General features: G+C 41.2%; 1 protein-coding gene across 1 annotated transcript in view; it reads left to right on the top strand.

Moving 5' to 3' along the window:
• Positions 1 to 19603, top strand: part of SP100 (SP100 nuclear antigen) — a 74639-nt gene that overhangs the window by 31166 nt on the left and 23870 nt on the right. The window contains exons 6-15 of the mRNA XM_054570869.1: positions 457 to 603; positions 1038 to 1121; positions 3681 to 3827; positions 4638 to 4721; positions 7357 to 7410; positions 8055 to 8147; positions 9285 to 9338; positions 9959 to 10039; positions 13984 to 14097; positions 15245 to 15298. Of these exons, the coding sequence (XP_054426844.1) occupies positions 457 to 603; positions 1038 to 1121; positions 3681 to 3827; positions 4638 to 4721; positions 7357 to 7410; positions 8055 to 8147; positions 9285 to 9338; positions 9959 to 10039; positions 13984 to 14097; positions 15245 to 15298 (912 nt within the window). The remainder of the gene's footprint in view (positions 1 to 456; positions 604 to 1037; positions 1122 to 3680; positions 3828 to 4637; positions 4722 to 7356; positions 7411 to 8054; positions 8148 to 9284; positions 9339 to 9958; positions 10040 to 13983; positions 14098 to 15244; positions 15299 to 19603) is intronic.

Below are 19603 nucleotides of genomic sequence, written 5' to 3'. Positions count from 1 at the left end.
ATCTCTGGCCACAGACCCCTGCAGACTTGCTTGCCAAGCCCTTTGTACTGCTTCCTGCTGGGTTCCTAACCTGGGAGACCCTAGCAAGAGACTGGAGAGTGGAAGCAATTGAGAAGCCAGGTATTTTGCTGTCACTTTCTCGGGCCTCAGTTCCAGCAGTAGCTGCATCTCCCATGACTCTACCTCCTACCGAGTGGGCAGCCATGGTCCAGCTTGTCCCTACCCAGTAACCTTGGTGCATGACTTCACTCTTGGTCCCCGGCATAGCTTCTTGTTGACCCTTCTTTGGGTTGCTGCATCCTTCCATTTGGACATCTCAGCTCTTCCAAGTGTATAACTAATCCCCTGAATTAAATTCCGTGGGCTCTAAAAGCTTAGGGAGCTTTGGATTTTCCTGTTGGATCCTGATTAATGCAGAGAGCAAATGAAATATCTATGAATCAAAACGTGGTCTAGGTACAGCCCCGCCTGAAAATGGACTCTCAGAGCACCTCTCTGAAACAGAACAAATAAATGCGAAGAAAAGAAGTACAACCAATGACGACAATGCGCCTGAAAGCCAACAAGCAAATGAACAATGTGACCAAGAGTCTGATCCAGCAGGTAAGACCGAGTGGCTGGGTCTGATGAGTGTGGAGGGGCCAAGGGGTACTTGCTGGTCACAGAGAATGAAGTAAGGCACGACTCAAGGGGACATCTATTAACAAAGAGAGGGAAATCACACAAAGACACAGAATGCAGAAATGGAGCCTGCTGTATTGCTAGGAGAGACCTGGAGGAAGAAAGAGAGAAATAGCCAAGAGACAAAGGGTGAGCGGCAGAGCCTCACTAGGGAAGAGAGAGAGAGACAAAAGTCAGAGAGAGATTGGCAGTAGAATCAATGAAGTACAAACTTCCATTGAATGAAGGCAGCAATATATGCGGTCAGGCTGTAAGCAGGAACAGGAGAAAGAAAGAGCAGCTGGTAAAGTGCAACAACATGGTAACAGGGCAGAGCAAGCCTCTGTGGACCTCCGCTGTTGTGTTTTTCATTTCAGGATCCTACGGACAAGTACCTACCCGAGAGGGTAATGGAGATGAAAGAAGCGAGACACCCAGCCCTTTGCCCCCTAATGAAGAAAGTAATTATTGCCTACCTTACCTTAATGATCTAAGTATCTTTGTTTTTCTGCAAGTGCAAAAGCTTTCCTTTGTCCTCCCATACTAACCACCTTCTACCCACCTTAATACCACCCAGGACACACAGCCTGTGCACAGCCTCTGGCTGCTTTTAACAGGTGGGAGAGGCCGGGGAGACAGAGAGATCAGCTCTCCGACGGAGGGGTGTCCCTGCAGAGAGACGATGGGGAAGGTGGACTGGGAGACACCAAACAACAAAGTGCAAGAGTGAGATAGAGTTCACATATATTGGCATGGAATCCAAACACTGCCATGTCGTGGAGATGGTGAAAAGAAATAAGTTGCACTTCATTTTTAGAAGTTATTTATAACAGGAACGTGGAAGTCATGGGTGATGCTGCTGGTTAGACTTTCAAGTGAGGAAGCCCAGGTGGAGGACCTTTAGAAATGAAGTGGCACAGGGGGGGACTTGATGCAGGGACAGAAGCACCGGGGAAGAATTTGAGGGATGATTTCAATGCTTGAGATCAGGACAGTATATGGAAAGCCAAAATTGATACAGAGGAATACGTGGGTCTCATTACTAATTAAGGAGTAGGGATAGAATGGAAGAAAGCAGGAAACAACAGGGTTAGGATAACCTAAAAAATCAGGGTATAGCAGGGTCAGGCCTAGAGTAGGTGGGGAGACCTGGGGACACAGAGAAGGAGGGTTTCATTCTCGACACCTTCTTGTGTCCTGGGTTCCTCCTTTGAATCACCCTAGACCCTGCTGAGTCCTGGGGGAAACTGATAAAAAGTGTGGAGAAATGAGTATGAAGAGAGAAAGATACAGAAGGAAATTAATACAAGTAAATAGAAAAATTTGCAAAGGCACAGGGAGACCTATGTCAAGAATGAGTAAAGGACAATGAATGCACAGCTGGTAGAGTGGACCAGGCAGAGAGAGAGAGGACAGAGCATTGCCTGGTGTGAGGAAACAGTCACAGGAAAGAAGGCAGAAGGGTCTGTTCCTAACGTCATTGAGAAGGTAAGCTGTCCACAGTGATCAAAATGTCCCCAAAGCCCTTCTCAGATAAAAACAGGCCCTTTTCCAGGCATCTCACTCTCTCCGTGGCTTCAGTCACCATTTATGACCTGCTGGTTTCTAAGTGCACATCTCCAGCCCAGATCTCCAGCCCAGATCACCTGGGCTCATTTGACCAAGTGCCGAAAGATCTAATGGGCATGTCTATGTGAAGGCTGTACCGCTAATCTACTGCTGAGTTAGAAAGGGCCCCACAACTTGGTGGACTGAAACACCATGAGTTCATTTGCCACTTCTGTCAAAGTCAACTTTGAAATCTCCCAGCCCGGCTGTTTCCCTCCATTCCCAGCGCACTCGCTCTAACCCGGGCCCCATGGCTTCTCACTTCAGTAGAGGAACGGTCTGCTGCTGGGCTCCGTCCTCCTCCTTGCTCCCCTCAGCCCTTTCTCTGCACGTCAGGTCCATGGGTTTTCAAAAATTCAGACCAGGTCAGGCGGCTCTACTGTTCAAAACCCAGCACTGTCCTGTGGCCCGCAGCAGCAGGCCCGTACCGCGCAGTGGGGATGAAAGGACACCGCCGCGGCCGCGTCTTCCCACCCCTCGCGCACCTTCCCACTGGGCAAACTCGCGCCACTAAATCTCTGCCTTTGCATATACTTTGGAAAACAGTTTGATGTAATCTTCCAATGGCTTTTTTAAAAAGATTTTATTTATTTATTTTTTTAGAGAGAGGTGATGGGAAGAAGAAGAAAAGGGGGACAAACATCGATGTGAGAGAGAAGCATCGATCGGTTGTCTCTCATACATGCCCCGACCAGGGAACAAACCTGCAACACAGGCGTGTACCCTGACCCAGAATTGAAACAGTGACATTTTGCTTTGCACAATGACACCCAACCAACTAAGCCACACTGGTCAGGGCTGGTTTTATTTTTTAATGGATAACTTCTATAATGGAATACCATACAGCCCTGAAAAATATGCAAAATAAATACAGATGACTATAACATACATAATGTTGAGAAGATAAGCCAAATGACACACAGAGAGAAGACATGATTCCATTTATACAAATTTATATAAATTTCAGAACTGACAACATTAATCATTTGTGATGTTAAAAGTCAAAGTGATAGTTAACATGAGCAAGATCGGTGGGGACAGTTGGTGACAGACATCACTAAGAGGCTTCCAGGTGAAAGTAACCTTCTACTCTTAAACTAAAGTAGTGGTTACTCAGATATACTTCCTCTGTAACATATCAAAATTTATGATTTACCCATTTTAATCCATGTATGTTTTACTACAATTATGATTCTTATTTTTGAAAAAGCAAAAAAAAAAAAATCAAAGAAAAATAAGAGTAGGTAAAAAAAAAAAAAGTAAAAACTAAAAAACCCAGAGTTAAGAGAGGCACAAGGGAAGGAGAAGCCGAGTCAGAAAAGGGAGCGCGGGGGGCGGGGCTTGACGGCAGTGAGGGCTCCCTCCCTTTGGGGAGACACGTGAAATTCTTGATTTCTTGCAATTTGGTCCAGGAGCAGAGCTACCCAACCAAGGAATCAAACTAAATTCCTGTTCTGTGTGTCTGGTGGATATAAAGAAGGAAAAGCCATTTTTTAATTCAGAACTTGAAAATCAAACCCAAACAAGGACTAAATGTAACAAGGTGTCTGACATAATAGGTAAGACCAGCTGAAAGGATGTGTGATGTGAATCTCAGGTCCGGGGCTAGGGTCTGGGACATGTCATCGGGGTCCACCCAAGAGATCCAGGCGACCTTGCAGCCTGCAGGAGGGGGAGGAGGGAACCAGCACCTTAGCTGTGAGTTTAGCAGAAGGGGGTTCCCGGGAAAAATACCAAAAGACAGAAACTGCAGGAACAAGTATTATCGTCCGAGAGACTATTTTTAAAGCAAGAGAATGAAGTATGGCGTTAGGAGATGAAGAAAAGAGAAAATAAGATTTTAAAAGGGAAAATACGAGAGCCAAAATAGTTTTGAGAGGAGGTAGAGAAAGAAACCAATGAAGAGAAAAAAGATATGGAGAGACACCATCGCCAGGAAGACAGGCCCAATGAGGGGACATGGGCTGAGCCAAGAGGAAAAGTGAAGAAGTAAGATGAGAATGAAGGAAGAGGTAGAGTAAAGGTGGCGGTAACAGGGAGAATGAGGGTGGAGGTAAGAGGTAGAATGAACATAGGAGTTGAGGTAGAAAGCGGGATGGGGACCGGAGGTAGAGGGTGGGGGCGGGAGACAGGGCGACCGTGGGGTAAGAAGGGCTGCAGGACGGGCACAGCTGCCCTCTGTGCCTGAACCTCACCCCTTCTGTGCAGGACCTGGAGGAGCCTGCAGGTCACACACCTTAGGGCACAGACCGGGGGGACCTGAGTTATCTTGGCTTCTAGGTCTTTCTAGTCCGCTTGTCATGGGCTTTCCTGTCCGTGGGCTCCTTGGCCCCACCCTGAGGCCCTAAGGGTTTTTGTCCTCTGTGCAGTGATCAGCAGTGATGACTCCACAGAATCCAGTGATGATGACGAGCCCCCCAAAGCTTCCAGCTCAGCACTGACGAGGGCACCTGGTAAGGAAGTGGGAGCTCAAGGCGTGGGCTGCAGGGACCTGAACTAAGAGCTACTGTCTCCTGAGGCATCTGTTCCGAGTTCATGCTGCACCGTGGATCCAGTTTGTCCTGGATCCCATTCTCTGCATTTATTTTACTTGACCTTTTTGGGAAATGCAGAAAGATAAGAAATCATTATATACATAACTATTAAGTAAACATATGCATATTTTTGAGGATGATATCTATCAATGGGTATGCATGTTAGTTGTATTGATGGTATAGTAGAAATATGCTAACCAAGTGGTAAGTTTTTTTTTTTACTAATTAATTGCTATGCCTATAAAGTGTTGAATTTCTACAGTAATTTCTATAGAGAACAGAAACCTATTATTTCTTTATTGGAAGGTCATATTGTCATCTGGTCACAAAGTCTGAAACATGTCTGAAGATAAATCATCCAACTCTCTAGTGTTCGCAGAAATAAAAACATAACAGAACTGTTCAGCAAGTCATGACATATGTAGTCATTTTTCCAAGGACCCTTGCAAACGGTATTTTACTATTTCCTTTACAACATCCATGAGGGGTAAGCAGGATGGATATTGTTATCCTTCTTCCTAGATGACAAAATATAATCACATAAGTCTTTCACATCATTTACAAAGTCTCATGGAGATACAGGGAAAGACAAAGGCTAATGTCCTGGATTCTACATTATTTCCTTTGCAAAATTAGAGCAAAACAGTGGACAAAATGTTGGTCCCTCCATCCTGTGTGTGGCACGCATTGTCATGAGAGCTGCTGCTCTCCGCGGCCCGGGCTGGTCCCTGGTTCCCCTTCCTACTCTCTGAGGATATTAGAGACATGCCTATTCAGGAAAACACACTAAGAAAAGATCTTACTAAGGACGAATTAAATTTTTACCTGATCTTGATATTCCAAAGTCAAGTATATTATTTTATTTTTTTATTAATATTCTTTTTAATCCTCACCCAAGGATATTTTTTAATTGATTCTACAGAGAGGAAGGAGTAAAAAGACATTAATGTGGGAGAGAAACATCAATCAGTTGCCTCCCATATGCACCCCAACTGGGGAGCAAACCCACAACTTTTTGGTGCACGGTATGATGCTCCAACAAAACAAGCCACCCAGCCAGTGCACAGACCAGTATTTTAAATAATACGTTTATTCTAATTGCTCTACTAGGTCTTTCAAAGTAAAATGTAAATTTACTTCAGTTTTTCAAGAGTATACTTTCTAACTTGTCCCTTAGTGTAGGCAAACTGCACTGAAAAGTGGTCCCAACATATATCTATGTCTCAGACACAAGAGAAGATTATTTCTCAGCCTTATAAACAGCCCAGGGGACACCAGTGGGGAAGGAGGCTCTCTGACTTCAACACAAGATTTCCAGGGTCTCCCCACATGAGAAACAGGAGGCGAAGAAAGTGTGAAATGACAATAGAGGGATAAGAGGAGGGAGACAGAGAAGTGCAGGGAGGTCAGGTTCAAACAGAGCAGTGAGTTGTCTCTGCTCTGGGGACAGGGAATGGAGCATCACTAACCAGCAAGACAGGGGACTTAGAAGGACAGACCAGATGGTCTACGTGAAGACTGATATACATGGGTTTTCAAGGTGTTTCCAAGTTTATTTAGGGTTTTTCTTGCTGAATTATTTCTTTGGTCCACACTGAGACACCTAGCTAATCCTATTCCTTTGTGCAGTGATTGATAGACTGATTCCTTAGAATCAAGTGAAGAAGAAGAGACCTAAGAAGCCACCTGCTTAGCGCCCAAGACTGCTCCGCATAAGAATATTAGAACTGCATTCCTGTATGAAAAATATCTAGAATCTAAACCCAGAGCTCTGTTTCCTGATGAATCTTATTCTGACATCCTCCATATGCATTGATTCAGTTACTTCTAGGATATCATTTCCTGCATTTCACTTCTGTACCTGTATTGGGAAATGGCATTATAACTATTATTTAACTAGATGAGCCCAATCAATTCATTTGTTGAAAATGCAGCAAAAAATATTCTAGTAAAATTATATTTTTTACTATGCACTGTCTTATCTGTTAATACTAAAGAGTTGAAATAATATACCTATTTTCCAGCAACTTGCTTTATATTCTACAGAGCATAGTAAGCACAGTATTTCCGTATTTGCTAACAATATTGTCATTAGTCTCTAACTTCAAAAGTCTTCAAAGAATAATTTGTGATGCTGTTTAATCATAGGCAGAGAAATAGCTTCAGCCCAACTACCCTCAAACTCAAATGACAGTTAAACCATGAGCTTAGTTGTGGTTGTCCCCAGGGTTTTTATGAATAACGGTTCATTTTGTTTTCACAAAAACCTTAATAGGGAAATAGGGTACCTAGGTTATCCCAGCATTATAGCTGAGGACACTCAGGATGGTAATGTGTCAAGGTCACTTGCAAATTCACTTGGAGAGTAAACGGGAGAGTGGGGCCTAAGCCCAGCATTGTGACCCTGGGCACCAGAACTGGGTTCAGTTGAAGGAAAGAGGAAAAAACTCATCTCAGCATTGAAATTATCACAAACCCTACCTGCTGTATGACTTGACATAAAATCTGTAGGACTTTTGTATAACATAGATGTTTCTTCCCTCCTACTTTACAGGGCCCATGGATTTCAGAAAATCACGTATTTGCAGGAAAAGACCTTGGGAAAGTGGTAAGAGCACCTGAGAATTCTTCATAGTTATAAATGAACAGTGTTTTCTACAAAAATAGCCATTCTAACTTCTTTTAATGTTCTTCAAAGTAAAATATAAATTTAACTTTAGTTTGGATGTTAACTGCCATATAAATCAGGCTAATGGCTGTAACATATAAACAAGAGGAGGTCAAAGACTCAAACGCAACAGAGCGCTAATTTTCTTCCAGTCAACGTTCCTGGGAGGGTGAGAGGGCGGGGGCGGGGCTCTATTTCACAAAGACTTTCCGGGAAGCAGCCCCGGGGAGAGCTGCCTTCTTCCAGGGAGAGGAGTGGAGCTAAAAATAAATATGAGCACAGATACAAAACCAACAACAGATCGGTAACCAGACAAGAAAAAGGAGAAAGAGAATCTGGGAAAAGAAAACAGAGGGCCAAGAGGAAGCGGAGATGCCCAGCAGGGATGAAATACCTCCGTCCCCGGGCTCAGGGGACAGTGAGGGATAAAATACTGACCTGCAGGTCATGTGACTACAAAAGGCAGATCACGGAGGTCTGAGGAAGGGACATTCTAGCCCTGGGTTTCCAGAGCTTCCCAAGTTTTTTATCTGTTGGCTTCTTTGTCATACACTGAGACCTTCAAGGGACATTTGCTCCTGCAGAGAGAAGTCATGAAGGATACTCCGAGTCCAGTGCGGACGAGGCACCCCCTGGAGTCTGGAGCCCTGCGCTGAGAAGTGATACTGATGAGGAAGGTAAGGACCGCCATCGCTGGGCTCCAGGACAGCAGGCGGCTGAGGTCAGAGCTCCTGCCCCTCTGAGCACAGCCCCCGCCCGGGAGCCCGTTCCTGCCTTGCTCTCGCGTGGCGGCTCAGAAGGCTGCAAAGGAAGGGAGCATCGTAGTTCAGGCTTAAAGAGACGGCTGCTGCTGGATGGCAGTGCGCCTTGCTACCCGTCCGCAGACGGGTCATCCCCCAGGGCGGTGGGTCACAGAGTGAGGGCCCCCTGCTCACCACCTGTTCTGTAGAGAGCAGAGAAAGTGTGACAGTCAGCTGTGGGCCAACTTTGTCACAAACCTGTTCAAACCTCCATAGACTCTGGTCATACTCTCTCATTACTGACAGAAGAAAACACTTCTGGTTATTGCCATCAAATTTCATTTAGAGCCTTTGACAGATGACCCCCAATATGACATTGGCCTATGTAGTGATATTCCAAAATAGCTTTACAAAAAAATATATATTGTTTTACATTTACAGCAACCTAAAATGTAGACCAGATGACTGTTGTTCTCCTCATTCCACAGATGGGGTAACTCTCATAAATAAACATACAACAATCTGTTATCGATCACACATGCTAAGTTAGTGGAAGAAGCAGAATGTACAGCTTGGACACCTAGCAAACATCCATAAGTTTTTATTCAAAGCCTCTGAAGCCAGAAGTAAAATCATATTTTATTGTTTTAGAAAGACACTGCAGTTTATATCCTATATGTTACAAAACACCCCAAAAGTTTTTCGGGCACAATTCAGTTCTACAGTATACTACAATATATTAATATTCCTTTAGCAAATTGTGAGAATTCACAAGTCTAATCAATAAAAAGTTTACATAGACTCATGGCAGCTAAGTCCAGATTCACTGCCAAATTAGTTATCAGAAAATCTATGAAAAATGGTTGGTTTTCAAAACTTCTTCGATTCTACATGTGGGCTAAAGGATTATGGGCCTTTGCTTCATTTGGCAGTGATCTCTTTCCTTTAGATGGGAAGAGACAGAAATAATCATCTCCACATCTTTATGTTCCAAATTCTTCTACAACGTGAGGAGTCATAAGATATAACTGCTTTTGCTATGGATCACTGGTTGTGTTTTCCTTTGCCTCCTAGATTTTCTGGATATTGGAAATCAATCTACTTATGGGATAAGTAACAAGCAAAGACGTAAGAAAAATTAAAACTTTGTTATTATTTGATGTAATAAATAGTTTTCTTTGCTACAAAAGCTTCAGTCAATTTTTTGGTTATATCCCTTAAATAAAAAAGTAATTTGTTGGGATTTTAGTTGATATACATTATACATTTTGCATTGGGTGGACTGTGCTAACTGGTATAAAATTTCAATGGCACAAGAACAATACAAGTTCATTCTTCGCTCACAAGGATAAGTGAGTTCCAGGAGGAGGGGTGCTCTGCTCCACATGATCTTTTAGGGCCCACCTAATGGGGGCTCTGGAGTCTTGAAAATGTTGCTTCCACGGTTCCCCTGGATAAGAAACAGAGTAGAGGTAGAAGAAATATGTGCAGACAAGTGGAAAAGGTATAAGAAACAGTGACAAAAGGGAATGCCTTCCAGGACAAAGTTGTCCCCTGTCTTTGGGGATGATCCTGGAGCCACCTTGATCAACCGGTCAGATGGAGCCACAGGGTGGCCCAGCTGCAGAAAAATTCCGACCCCCCCTACACAAGCTTCCCTTTTCCAATTGTCCTGTCGAGGGTTCCGTGCTGGGTGGGTTCCTAAGACGCAGACAGAGGCTGCTATGGAATGTTCCTTCTTTCTGCAGGAATCAGCACTAGTGACTCTTCAAAACCGAACAATGAAGAAGAGTCTCCGGAAACTTTTAGCTCAGCCCTAAGATGGTCAGGTAAAGAAGATTAAGATGCCAAGCCTTGGCCTGCGAATGTCAGGAATCTGAATTAAAAAGCTACTGTTTCCAGATGCATTTTTATTCCGAGCACCTTGAAGACCTTTATGCCCGGTTAACCTGGGAACTCCTTTCAGCATTTTAGGAAATGGAAGGAGGCAGAGGATTATTATAAATCCATGTATAATAATATGAGTCTTATTGACTAAATGTATGTAATTATATAACTCTGTTGTAGAAGAAATAATTACCAAAATGATGACATCTTTTTTAATATTTTCTCTCATGCCTGCTTACATTAAGATCTTAGATGTTTATAGTGATGTATTGATTAACACCAATATCATTTTCAATTGTAAAATCTCAGTAGAGAACTGGTTCTGCTATGTAATTATAGACAGAAATAAAAGTTTCAGATCACTCTCAAACTTTAGTATAGTTTTTGACAGATTTCCATCACATTGTAATTGGATTATATCATGTTCTTTTAAAGTACTTTGGCAAATAAGATCTTACTTTGTCATCACAAAATCCTTAAGATTTAGGCAGGCTAACTCTTGTTATCCCCATTTTGGGGTGAGGAGATTGATGTACACATCTATAATGTTCAAAAAGGGTGAGGTTTTTATGTAACAGGCAGGAAGATAAGAGTTCTGGCACATGATCAAAGTCCAAAGAGGAGGTACAAGGGACCTGGCAATTCACAGGGGAATGCATGAGTGTCTCATACAATAAAACTTATTTAACAACAACAATAAATAAATAAATATATACATGTGTTTGTGAGTATATATCTCTATATATACACACACATATATATGTATATATAGGTAGGTGTATAAGAACCAATATTGGTGTGGATATTGAAATAGAGAGAGAGAGAGAGAGAGAGAGAGAGATGGAGAGGTGAAATAGAAATCCTATAGAAACAAAGAGGCAGGAATAGAGCCAGCTACATGATATACAAAACACCCAGAGTAATAAGCTAAAATAGAGAAATAAAAAATGAGTAGAGATTAACAGTACTGTTGATTTAAAAAGAGAGAAACAGAAATCAGAGGCAGAGAAGCTCACAGAACTGCCATGATGGAACTAGAAAATGCAAGGCAGAGCAATGAACAAAAAACAGAGAAATAAGGAGACAATGAGGTCTGACTAAATAGAAAAAGAAACAACAACTTCGTGCTGTAGGTGAGGTATAGTCATTGGAGCAGGTGTATGTTTCCTCAGCTCATCTGAGCTGTGAACCTAATTCAGCCTGACCACATTGAAGTGTGTTCCCTGGTCACATCTATTGTGTGTCACTTTCTTACTTTCCTTCAGTGTCCTGTGTATTGAAATCTCTTCAAATGAATAGAGGAAGAGAGTCAGATGAGATGCCAGCCTGTGAGCATGTGGGGAAACCAACCGTGATACTGCTTATCAGTTATCTTTGTTTCCCTGTCTGCACAGAGGAAAGGCTCTTTCTTCCTTTCCCTACCTCTCCCCAAAATCATTGCTGCACATGAGCCCACACTCATTTACAGACAGACGTGGGCACAGGCCAGGACAACATCATCTGACTTGTGGGGGCTGGAGAGAAAGAAGAGCAGGACTCCTGAGTGGAGGCGACCCTGAGGGGGTGATTAAGGAGGAAGAGTGGGAAAGATAGGCTGGGGTCATCAAATGAAAAGATATCTGAGGAAACTTCACGTTTTTCTAAGTGAACATGAAATCCAAGTATCACCAGATGGGGGTTTTTAGGGGGAAGAGGAATGACTTTCAAGACATGTCTCAGAAGTTTAGCAGAAATATGGTAATAAAGTCCAAGACTGACTGACAGGCCTGCAATATAGAAATCTCATAGGGAACTAGCTGAAAAAATAATGGTCAACAGTGCCGTCGATGTCAAAAGAGCAGGCATGTGATGACGATGAAAGTAGTAATCTGTGAGATGAAGCCAAACATAGATGAAGAAAATATAAAGACAAAGACAAAGATTGCCATTGTAAACACAGCCAGAAGATCAAGATAAGATTGAGAGAAGTAGACTAAAAGAAAGAGAAACATAAGGCAAGTGACCGTGGAAAGATTACTTCAATAATAAAACCAGATCCAGAGATAGAAATACAGAAAAATAGATGGGAATGAGGTACATACAGGGGGTGAAAAATGGAGGGGAATTAGATGAGGCACAATAAGAACTGTGTAGAGACAGGATTATAATATGAGAGAAAAATGGTAGGGAAGAGGGGCCGATGTGAAAGAGAGAGAGGAGGAAGATGGAGAAATTGTGGGATCTGAGATGACCATGAGACAGAGGCAACGTTGGCACATGGGGTGATTCACAGTAGCAGTGAGTTTTCAGAGTAAGGTGTCCCCAGATATCAAAGTGGCCCCTGGAACTCGCCCAGATTACTGGACACCTCACCAGGCATCCCATCCACTCTTAAGGCTTCAGTCACCGGCCACCACCTAATGGTTCCTAAACAAACACCTCCAGCCCAGCCTTGTCTCCTAAGCTCCTAAACTCACTCATCCGTGTGTCAGAAAGGCCTCTGGACAAGGTCTGGAAGGCCTAAGACTTCTCCACTTAGATGCCTTTCAATTTGAAACTCAACACTTCCAAAACTGAGCACTTCGTCTTTTCCCTAAAACCAGCTCTGCTTCCTGTGTTCCCCAGCTCTAAAACACACTGTTAATTTGCCCATTCTTTCAAGTTCATATTTTCAGAGTCGCCAGTGACATTGCCATCTCCCGAATCAACATAGCCCTCTGTAACCTAAGTCCATGAACTCTTCCTTTCAAATGTCCCCACCCTGTCCACCACCACGCCATCGCTCTGATCGGTGTCCGCCTCCCTTCTCACTGGAGCTAGAGCTACAGGCTGCTCCTTGTCCCCCACTTCTAATCTTGGTCCCACCAAACGTATCCTAAGTCATTGAGCTAAGCTGATCTTTCCAAAGCATGCCCATGCTGCTACCCTACATAAAATCCAATGTCCTACACTTTCCTTTAGGATTAAGTTAATTCTCTTTCTTTTGACCCTCCAAGCCACCTACCTCGAGGCTCCTGCTTCTTTCTTCATCATCATCGTTGCCACTAACTTTCCTACTGCACGTTGAAACATCCGAAATTCCTTGCATCTGTGGAATGTGGACCTTTGCACATGCTTCTCCATCCACTTGGGGCTGTTGTCTTGGTCCCTTTCCTCCCTGACCTGGCTAACTCCTGCCTTGGCGGCATATCTTCTGGAAGAGGTGCCTCATCTCAGACTAAGCTAGTTCTTCTGCCTTATCTCCACTCCAGAGTATTCTGTGTAATCTGTGTTCTAACATTCTTCAAGTTTCAATATATTCACTTCTTTATGTGTCTATGTCATGGTTGCTCTGAAGATTGACAAGCATTGACGCTTCAGTAGTCTTATGCCCTACATTGTTATCAGCATCCACCTCAGCGCCTGGCATATACATGAGAGAAGCTTAGCAAACTTGTTAAGTGAATGGAAAGAATAGTTTACTCTCTGTATGCCAACATTTGGAAATTTGTCTGGCAAAAGTTAGTTTTTTAGAGTATTTACATGGACTATTTACCAAAAAAATTAATAATTATATATACATTTGTGTGGACATATAAATGTAACAGTTTTTCTGAAAAAGAATAGCATCACATAAAAAAATACAAATTTTTATACAAATAAATACCAAAAAATGTCATTCAGGAATAGATGGGAGAAGGATGTAAATGAAAAATAGAAAAACAAAGATGCAGGTTGGGGCAAAGAGGAAAAGATAATGGAGAAAAAACATATTGAAAGGAAGGGAGGGATGATAAAGAGCAACAGAAAAAGATATTTCAGAGGTAGAGCCATCTTTTGAAGTAGGGGTGGCGGAAAGAAGGATGTTTGGTGGGCAAGGGCTGCAAATAAAATTGCAATTTAAAATGTTTTACAAATCATAACATAGGAGAAGAGCTCCAAGGACTTGGAAATGAGAAGTGCTCCTGTGTCATGTGTTTATCCAAAGGTGTGCCCAGAGGCCAAGAAGCAAGGACTGAAAGTAGCCAAGCTTCTGATATGGGTAAAGCCACCCAAGGGTCTTGGGGTGGAGGTGATTCAGCGGATACCACAGACCCTTGGGATGTCAGTGATAGGTGAGCAGGGTTCAAGGGCCACGTGAAGCAGATCACCAACAGCAAGTAGGTCAGTTTTGAAGGTGAGAGTCACAGGACCAAGGCTGCAGGGTCTCAGGAGTCTGAAATGAGAGTTTCTGTTTTCCGCTGCAGTTGACTCCGGGCACATGTGGGTACGGAAGGGATCCAGTCCGTGTCAGAATCTCGTTCTCCACATCTGTTGGACCTGGCCCATTTGGGAACAGCAGGAAAGCGGGAGATGATGATTACAGTCATGTTTAACGGAATGGATCCTGCTTATTTTATGTGGATGGTGTAGTAGAAATACGCTGATTAAAAAACAGCAGTATCTCGTGTACTGTATGAGTATATCAGTTGTTGGATTTATATAGTGACTTCTGCCTTTGCTCATGGAGACAAGAAATCTAGGTGTTCTTCTATTGGAGGATAATAGTGTCACAACCCTGAAAAGACCTCAAAAGACACATAAATGGTCCTGCTACCTATCAGGAAAAAGACCTCAGATAACTATTCTTAAACTCAACATACAGTTTTGAAGGCTGTCTTCCAGAATCTATGGATTGATATAGTGATTTCTCATTAACTTTTGCAAATAAGATCTTATTTAATCATTAAGAAATCTAAAGCCTAAACAGGGTAACTTTTACTGCCTACCTGTTTCATAAATCAGGAAACTGGTACACATAATAAGTAATGAAGAGTTTTTTCAAAGCCTCAGAGAAATAAAGACTTTAGATATCAATTTGTATCTGATTCATTTAAGTTTTTCTTTTCAGAGAAAGAGAGACAGAGAGGGTGCGAGCAAGAGAGAGAGCGAAACGTCGATTTGTTGTTCCATTTATTTATGCGTCATTCATTGATTCTTGTATGTGCCCTGACCGGGGATCATACCTGCAACCTTGGGGTATCAGGATGATGTTCTACTAACTGAGCTACCCAGTCAGGGCTGTTTAATATCATTTAGATGCGCAGACATCATTGTAATCTCAAGCCTTCCACAATGTGAATTGTCGTAAGATTTGTAACTTTTATATATAAATTATAGTTCTCTGACCACCACCTGTTACTTTCCAGATACCATGAATACTGGAAGGAATTCTACTTTGGAAAAACACAATGGAAAAAGAAGTAAGAGAGAATAAGAATTTACTTGATATTTATGTTACAGATTAACTATTTTTTAATGTTAAAGTTTATTATAATTATTTTCCATGCCTTCCATAAGACCAAAAAAATCCATTTTAAAGTAACTACATTTTTCAAAATGCCCATATCTATATGTTGGTTTTTATTATGATTTTAAAGTATATGTGGCTTATAAACATCAGTGTATATCTTTCCAGAATTTTTTTATGCATGTATGAGTACATTTTGGAATATAGTTTTATTTAACTAGGTTAATTCTATGTATACTTTTTCTTTTCTTGCTTCTTAAAATTAATATATCACACCTAGACAATAAAACATTTAACATTTTTAAGAGTTAAGAAAGTCTTATTTAAGGGTGATTTAACATGCATTATTTTCATTTTTAATGTGGTGGAGCATTTCTTTATTGGTTTTGGTCATTTGTTTTACTTCTACATAGAATGCTTTACTATGCTGAATGAATATAGGAACTCTTTTTTTTTAAGATATTCTTATATATAGTCTTGTATGTTGTTCCAGTTGTTTTTATTTTTGATTTATTAATGTAATCTTTTGTTGTAGAGAAGTTATAAATTTATAGATAGTCAAATATGTCACCTAATTCTTGGGTTTCCTGTCATATTTACAATAGTCATGTCTAGCTGAATATTTTTTAAATATTATTCAATTTTTGATACTTCTATATTTGAAATATTTGATTATTTTTAAAGTTTGCATCTATAATCCCTGAGTTTTGCTTCTTTGCATATATGTGAAGTGGGAATCATTAAAATATCCCTTCCCCTATTACTTCATGATTTGGAATACCTCCTTGATCACACCATGCCTTTGCCTGTCTATCTACTAGCTTTTGTTCTATAATTGAAAGATACAGAAAAGAAAGTTGATCTCAGAGGTCACCATCCTGATGACTCACTAGGAGTGAATTTTAGAATCAACTCAAAAAGATTTCACCCATCTCCTCCCCAAGTTCATTGGGACCTCTGCACAGAACTGCATTGAATTTGCAGATTAATTTGGACAGAACAGAGATTTCCACCCATTTATTCATATGTTATTTAATGTTCTTCCACTAAGAATTCTTAGTGGAATCTTATCCTTTTTTTTAAAAAAAATTATGTGTTGTACAAATCTGTTTCTTACCATGAATATCTTGTTTTTCCCATTACAGAATAGCTGGAATGAATTTAAATTAAACAAGACTCTCAAAATCATTATTTTAATAGGAAAATTATGGTCATTTTATTACCTGCTTATATGAGTAAATCGGAAATGTCAAGGACCTTTTTCTGATTTCATATGAAATCTTACAAGTATTTATACAGTTTACAGACTCAGGCATCACTTAAAATAGTATGGCCCGTCCCCAAATTTATTGAGACAATCAATCAGAATTAACTGTCTTAGGAAACTGGTTTCATGAGAAGTAACAATAATTTCCAATTTGAGGGAGTATTACAAGACCCCTTCAAATAACTCTGCCATGGACAAATTTATATTAACAGAGAACAGAACAAATTGGTGATGGTTACAAATAGACACAGCTCCACATTTTACAAGACTTACCTTCTTATGAAATTTCTCAATTCGACACTGTTAAATCGTATACATAAAAAATATCTATTCACACTCAGGAAAGACCTGAGGAAGCCCTGAGCTCTCACCCAGAGCTAGCCCTGAGGCTGTGTGCAAGCAGGAAGCAAAGGCTGAGGGAGACTTGTGAACTGCCTAGCTGTATGTCAAAGGCATCACCAACGCTTGTACAGAGCCCCATTGACAAAGGCTAGGAGAGCTATTAGTTCTAGGTATTTCATGAAATCTCTTTCCAATCATGAGCTGACTAACTGAGCAGAGACTTCAGTGGCCACATGGCAAAAAATACAGTTTGCCAAATTAGTTAAGAAAAAAATGTACTACAAGCATACATCAGAAATATTGCAAATTTCGTTCCAAACCACTGCAATGAAGCAAAATTGCTATAAAATGAGTCATGCTAATTTTTTTTCTTTCCCAATGCACATAAAAGATGCTTAGACTATACTGTAGTCTCTTGAGTGTGCAATAGCATTCTCTGAAAAAATGTACATATCCCAGTTAAAGAATATTTTATTGCTAAAAAGTGCTAACCATTATCTGAGGCTTCAGGGAGTCATAATCTTTTTGTTGGTGGAGGGTCTTGCCTCAATGTTGGTGGCTTCTGACTGATAAGGGCAGCAGTTGCTAAATGTGGTGACTGCAGCAATTATTTAAAATAAGACAACAGTGAAGTTTGCTGCATTTATTGAGCCTTCTTTTTACAAATGATTTCTTTGTGGCATGTGATGTTGTTTGATACCATTTTACCTACAGTAGAAATTCTTTCTAAGTTGGATTCAGTGATCCCAATCCTTGTCACTGCCTTATCAACTAATTTGATGAAATGTTCTAAATGTTTTGCGGTAATTCAACAATATTCACAGCTTCTTCACCAGGTGTAGATTCCATCTCAAGAAACCACTGTCTTTGCTCATCCATAAGAAGCAGCTCCTCATTTTTAAGGAGCTGCTTAAACCTTTGTTAAAGGTTTATCATGGGATTGCAGCAATTCAGTCACATGTCTTCAGGCTCCAATTCCATTTGTAGTGCTCTTGCTATTTCCACCACATCTTCAGTTACTTTCTTCACTGAAGTCTTGAGCCCCTCAAAGTCATCCGGGATAGTTGGAGTCAACTTCTTCCAAATTTCAGTTAATGTTGACATTTTGACATTTTTCCATGAATCAAGAATGTTCTTAATGGCATCTACAATGGTGAATCCTTTCCAGAAGATTTTCCATTCATCTTTCTCAGATACATCAGAAGAACAACTATCCATGACAGCTCTATTCTTTGGAAATGTATTTCTTAAATAATAAAACTGGAAAGTCAAAATTACTCCTTGACCCCTGGGCTGCAAAATGGATATTGCCTTAGCAGGCACGAAAGCAACATTAATGTCGTTGTCCATCTTCATCAGAATTCTTGGGCGACCAAGTGCATTGTCAATGGACAGTAATATTTTAAATAGAATCTTTTTTTGTGAGCAGTAGGCCTCAACAGTGAACTTTAAATATTCAGTAAACCATGTTGTAAACAGATGTGCTATCATCCAGGCTATGTTGTTGCATTTGTAGAGCACAAGCTGAGTAGATTTAGCATAATTCTTAAGGGCTCTAGGACTTTCCAAATGGTAAATGGGCACTGGCTTCAGCCTAAAGTCACAGCTGCATCAGTCCCTCACAGGAGAGTCAGCCTGTCCTTAGAAGCTGCAGTGGGGTCCAACCTGCAGCCAGCAGGCCGCATGCAGCCCAGGATGGCTGTGAATGGGGCCCAACACAAAATCATAAACTTACTTAAAACATTATGAGATTTTCTTTGTGATCACATGTTGCAATGTATTTATTCTGTGGCCCAAGACAACTCATCTTCTTCCAGTGTGGCACAGAGATGCCACAAGGTTGGACACCCCTGCAAAGCCTTCACTGGCTTCTCTTCTCTAGCTATGAAAGCCCTACATGGAATCTTCTGTCAGTACAGAGCTGTTTTTTTCCACATTGAAAATCTGTTGTTTAGTGTAACCACCACCTTCATTAATTATCTTAGCTAGATCTTCTGATAACTTCCTGCAGCTTCTCCATCAGCACTTGCTGCTTCACCTTGCACTTTGATGCTATGGAGACGGCTTCTATCCTTAAAGCTCATGAACCAGCCTCTGCCAGCTTTCAAGGCAAGCCTCTGAATCACAGGACATCTGAGATTTATTGTGCCTTGATCTCCCTGTCACTTCTTCTCATGTACTGTCAGCTTCTGCCTGATTTCAGGTGCTTTTTACATTTTTCTTATTGTGAATGAGAAAGCCTCATGTGAATATGTACTAATGAAAGCACGCAGTCAATGACTGGTACTGTGTAAAGGTAGGTTGTTTTCGTTGCTATTGTTGTTTTCAGCGTGGTGCCAACCCAGAGGGTGTGTTGGTAGCTGGGAATTTAGCCCCACAAAAGTTGAATGAAGACAAAAATAAAATACTTGAAGTTTACTGATATATAAAGCTTGTAAGTCTCTATGTATAATCCTAAATGATTGTTTTCTTTTCTGTTTAAAGGAGAAAAGAGAAGACACATAAATGAAATTAGTTGTTTCCTAAAAGGTAAGAACAAATGTAAGGATTCATACCTGCGAGCTTGTAGCAGACCTGGTCTTTCTGCCAGACCCTCTCTTTGCCACAGCCCTGACATCTTCAAACACTAAACAATGTTTGAACGGCTTC

Source organism: Pteronotus mesoamericanus, unplaced genomic scaffold (genome assembly GCF_021234165.1).
Source record: "Pteronotus mesoamericanus isolate MK-2021 breed Mesoamerican mustached bat unplaced genomic scaffold, CSHL_Meso_final contig_1018, whole genome shotgun sequence".
Lineage (NCBI taxonomy): Eukaryota > Metazoa > Chordata > Mammalia > Chiroptera > Mormoopidae > Pteronotus > Pteronotus mesoamericanus.
This window is presented reverse-complemented; position numbering and strand designations above follow the sequence as displayed.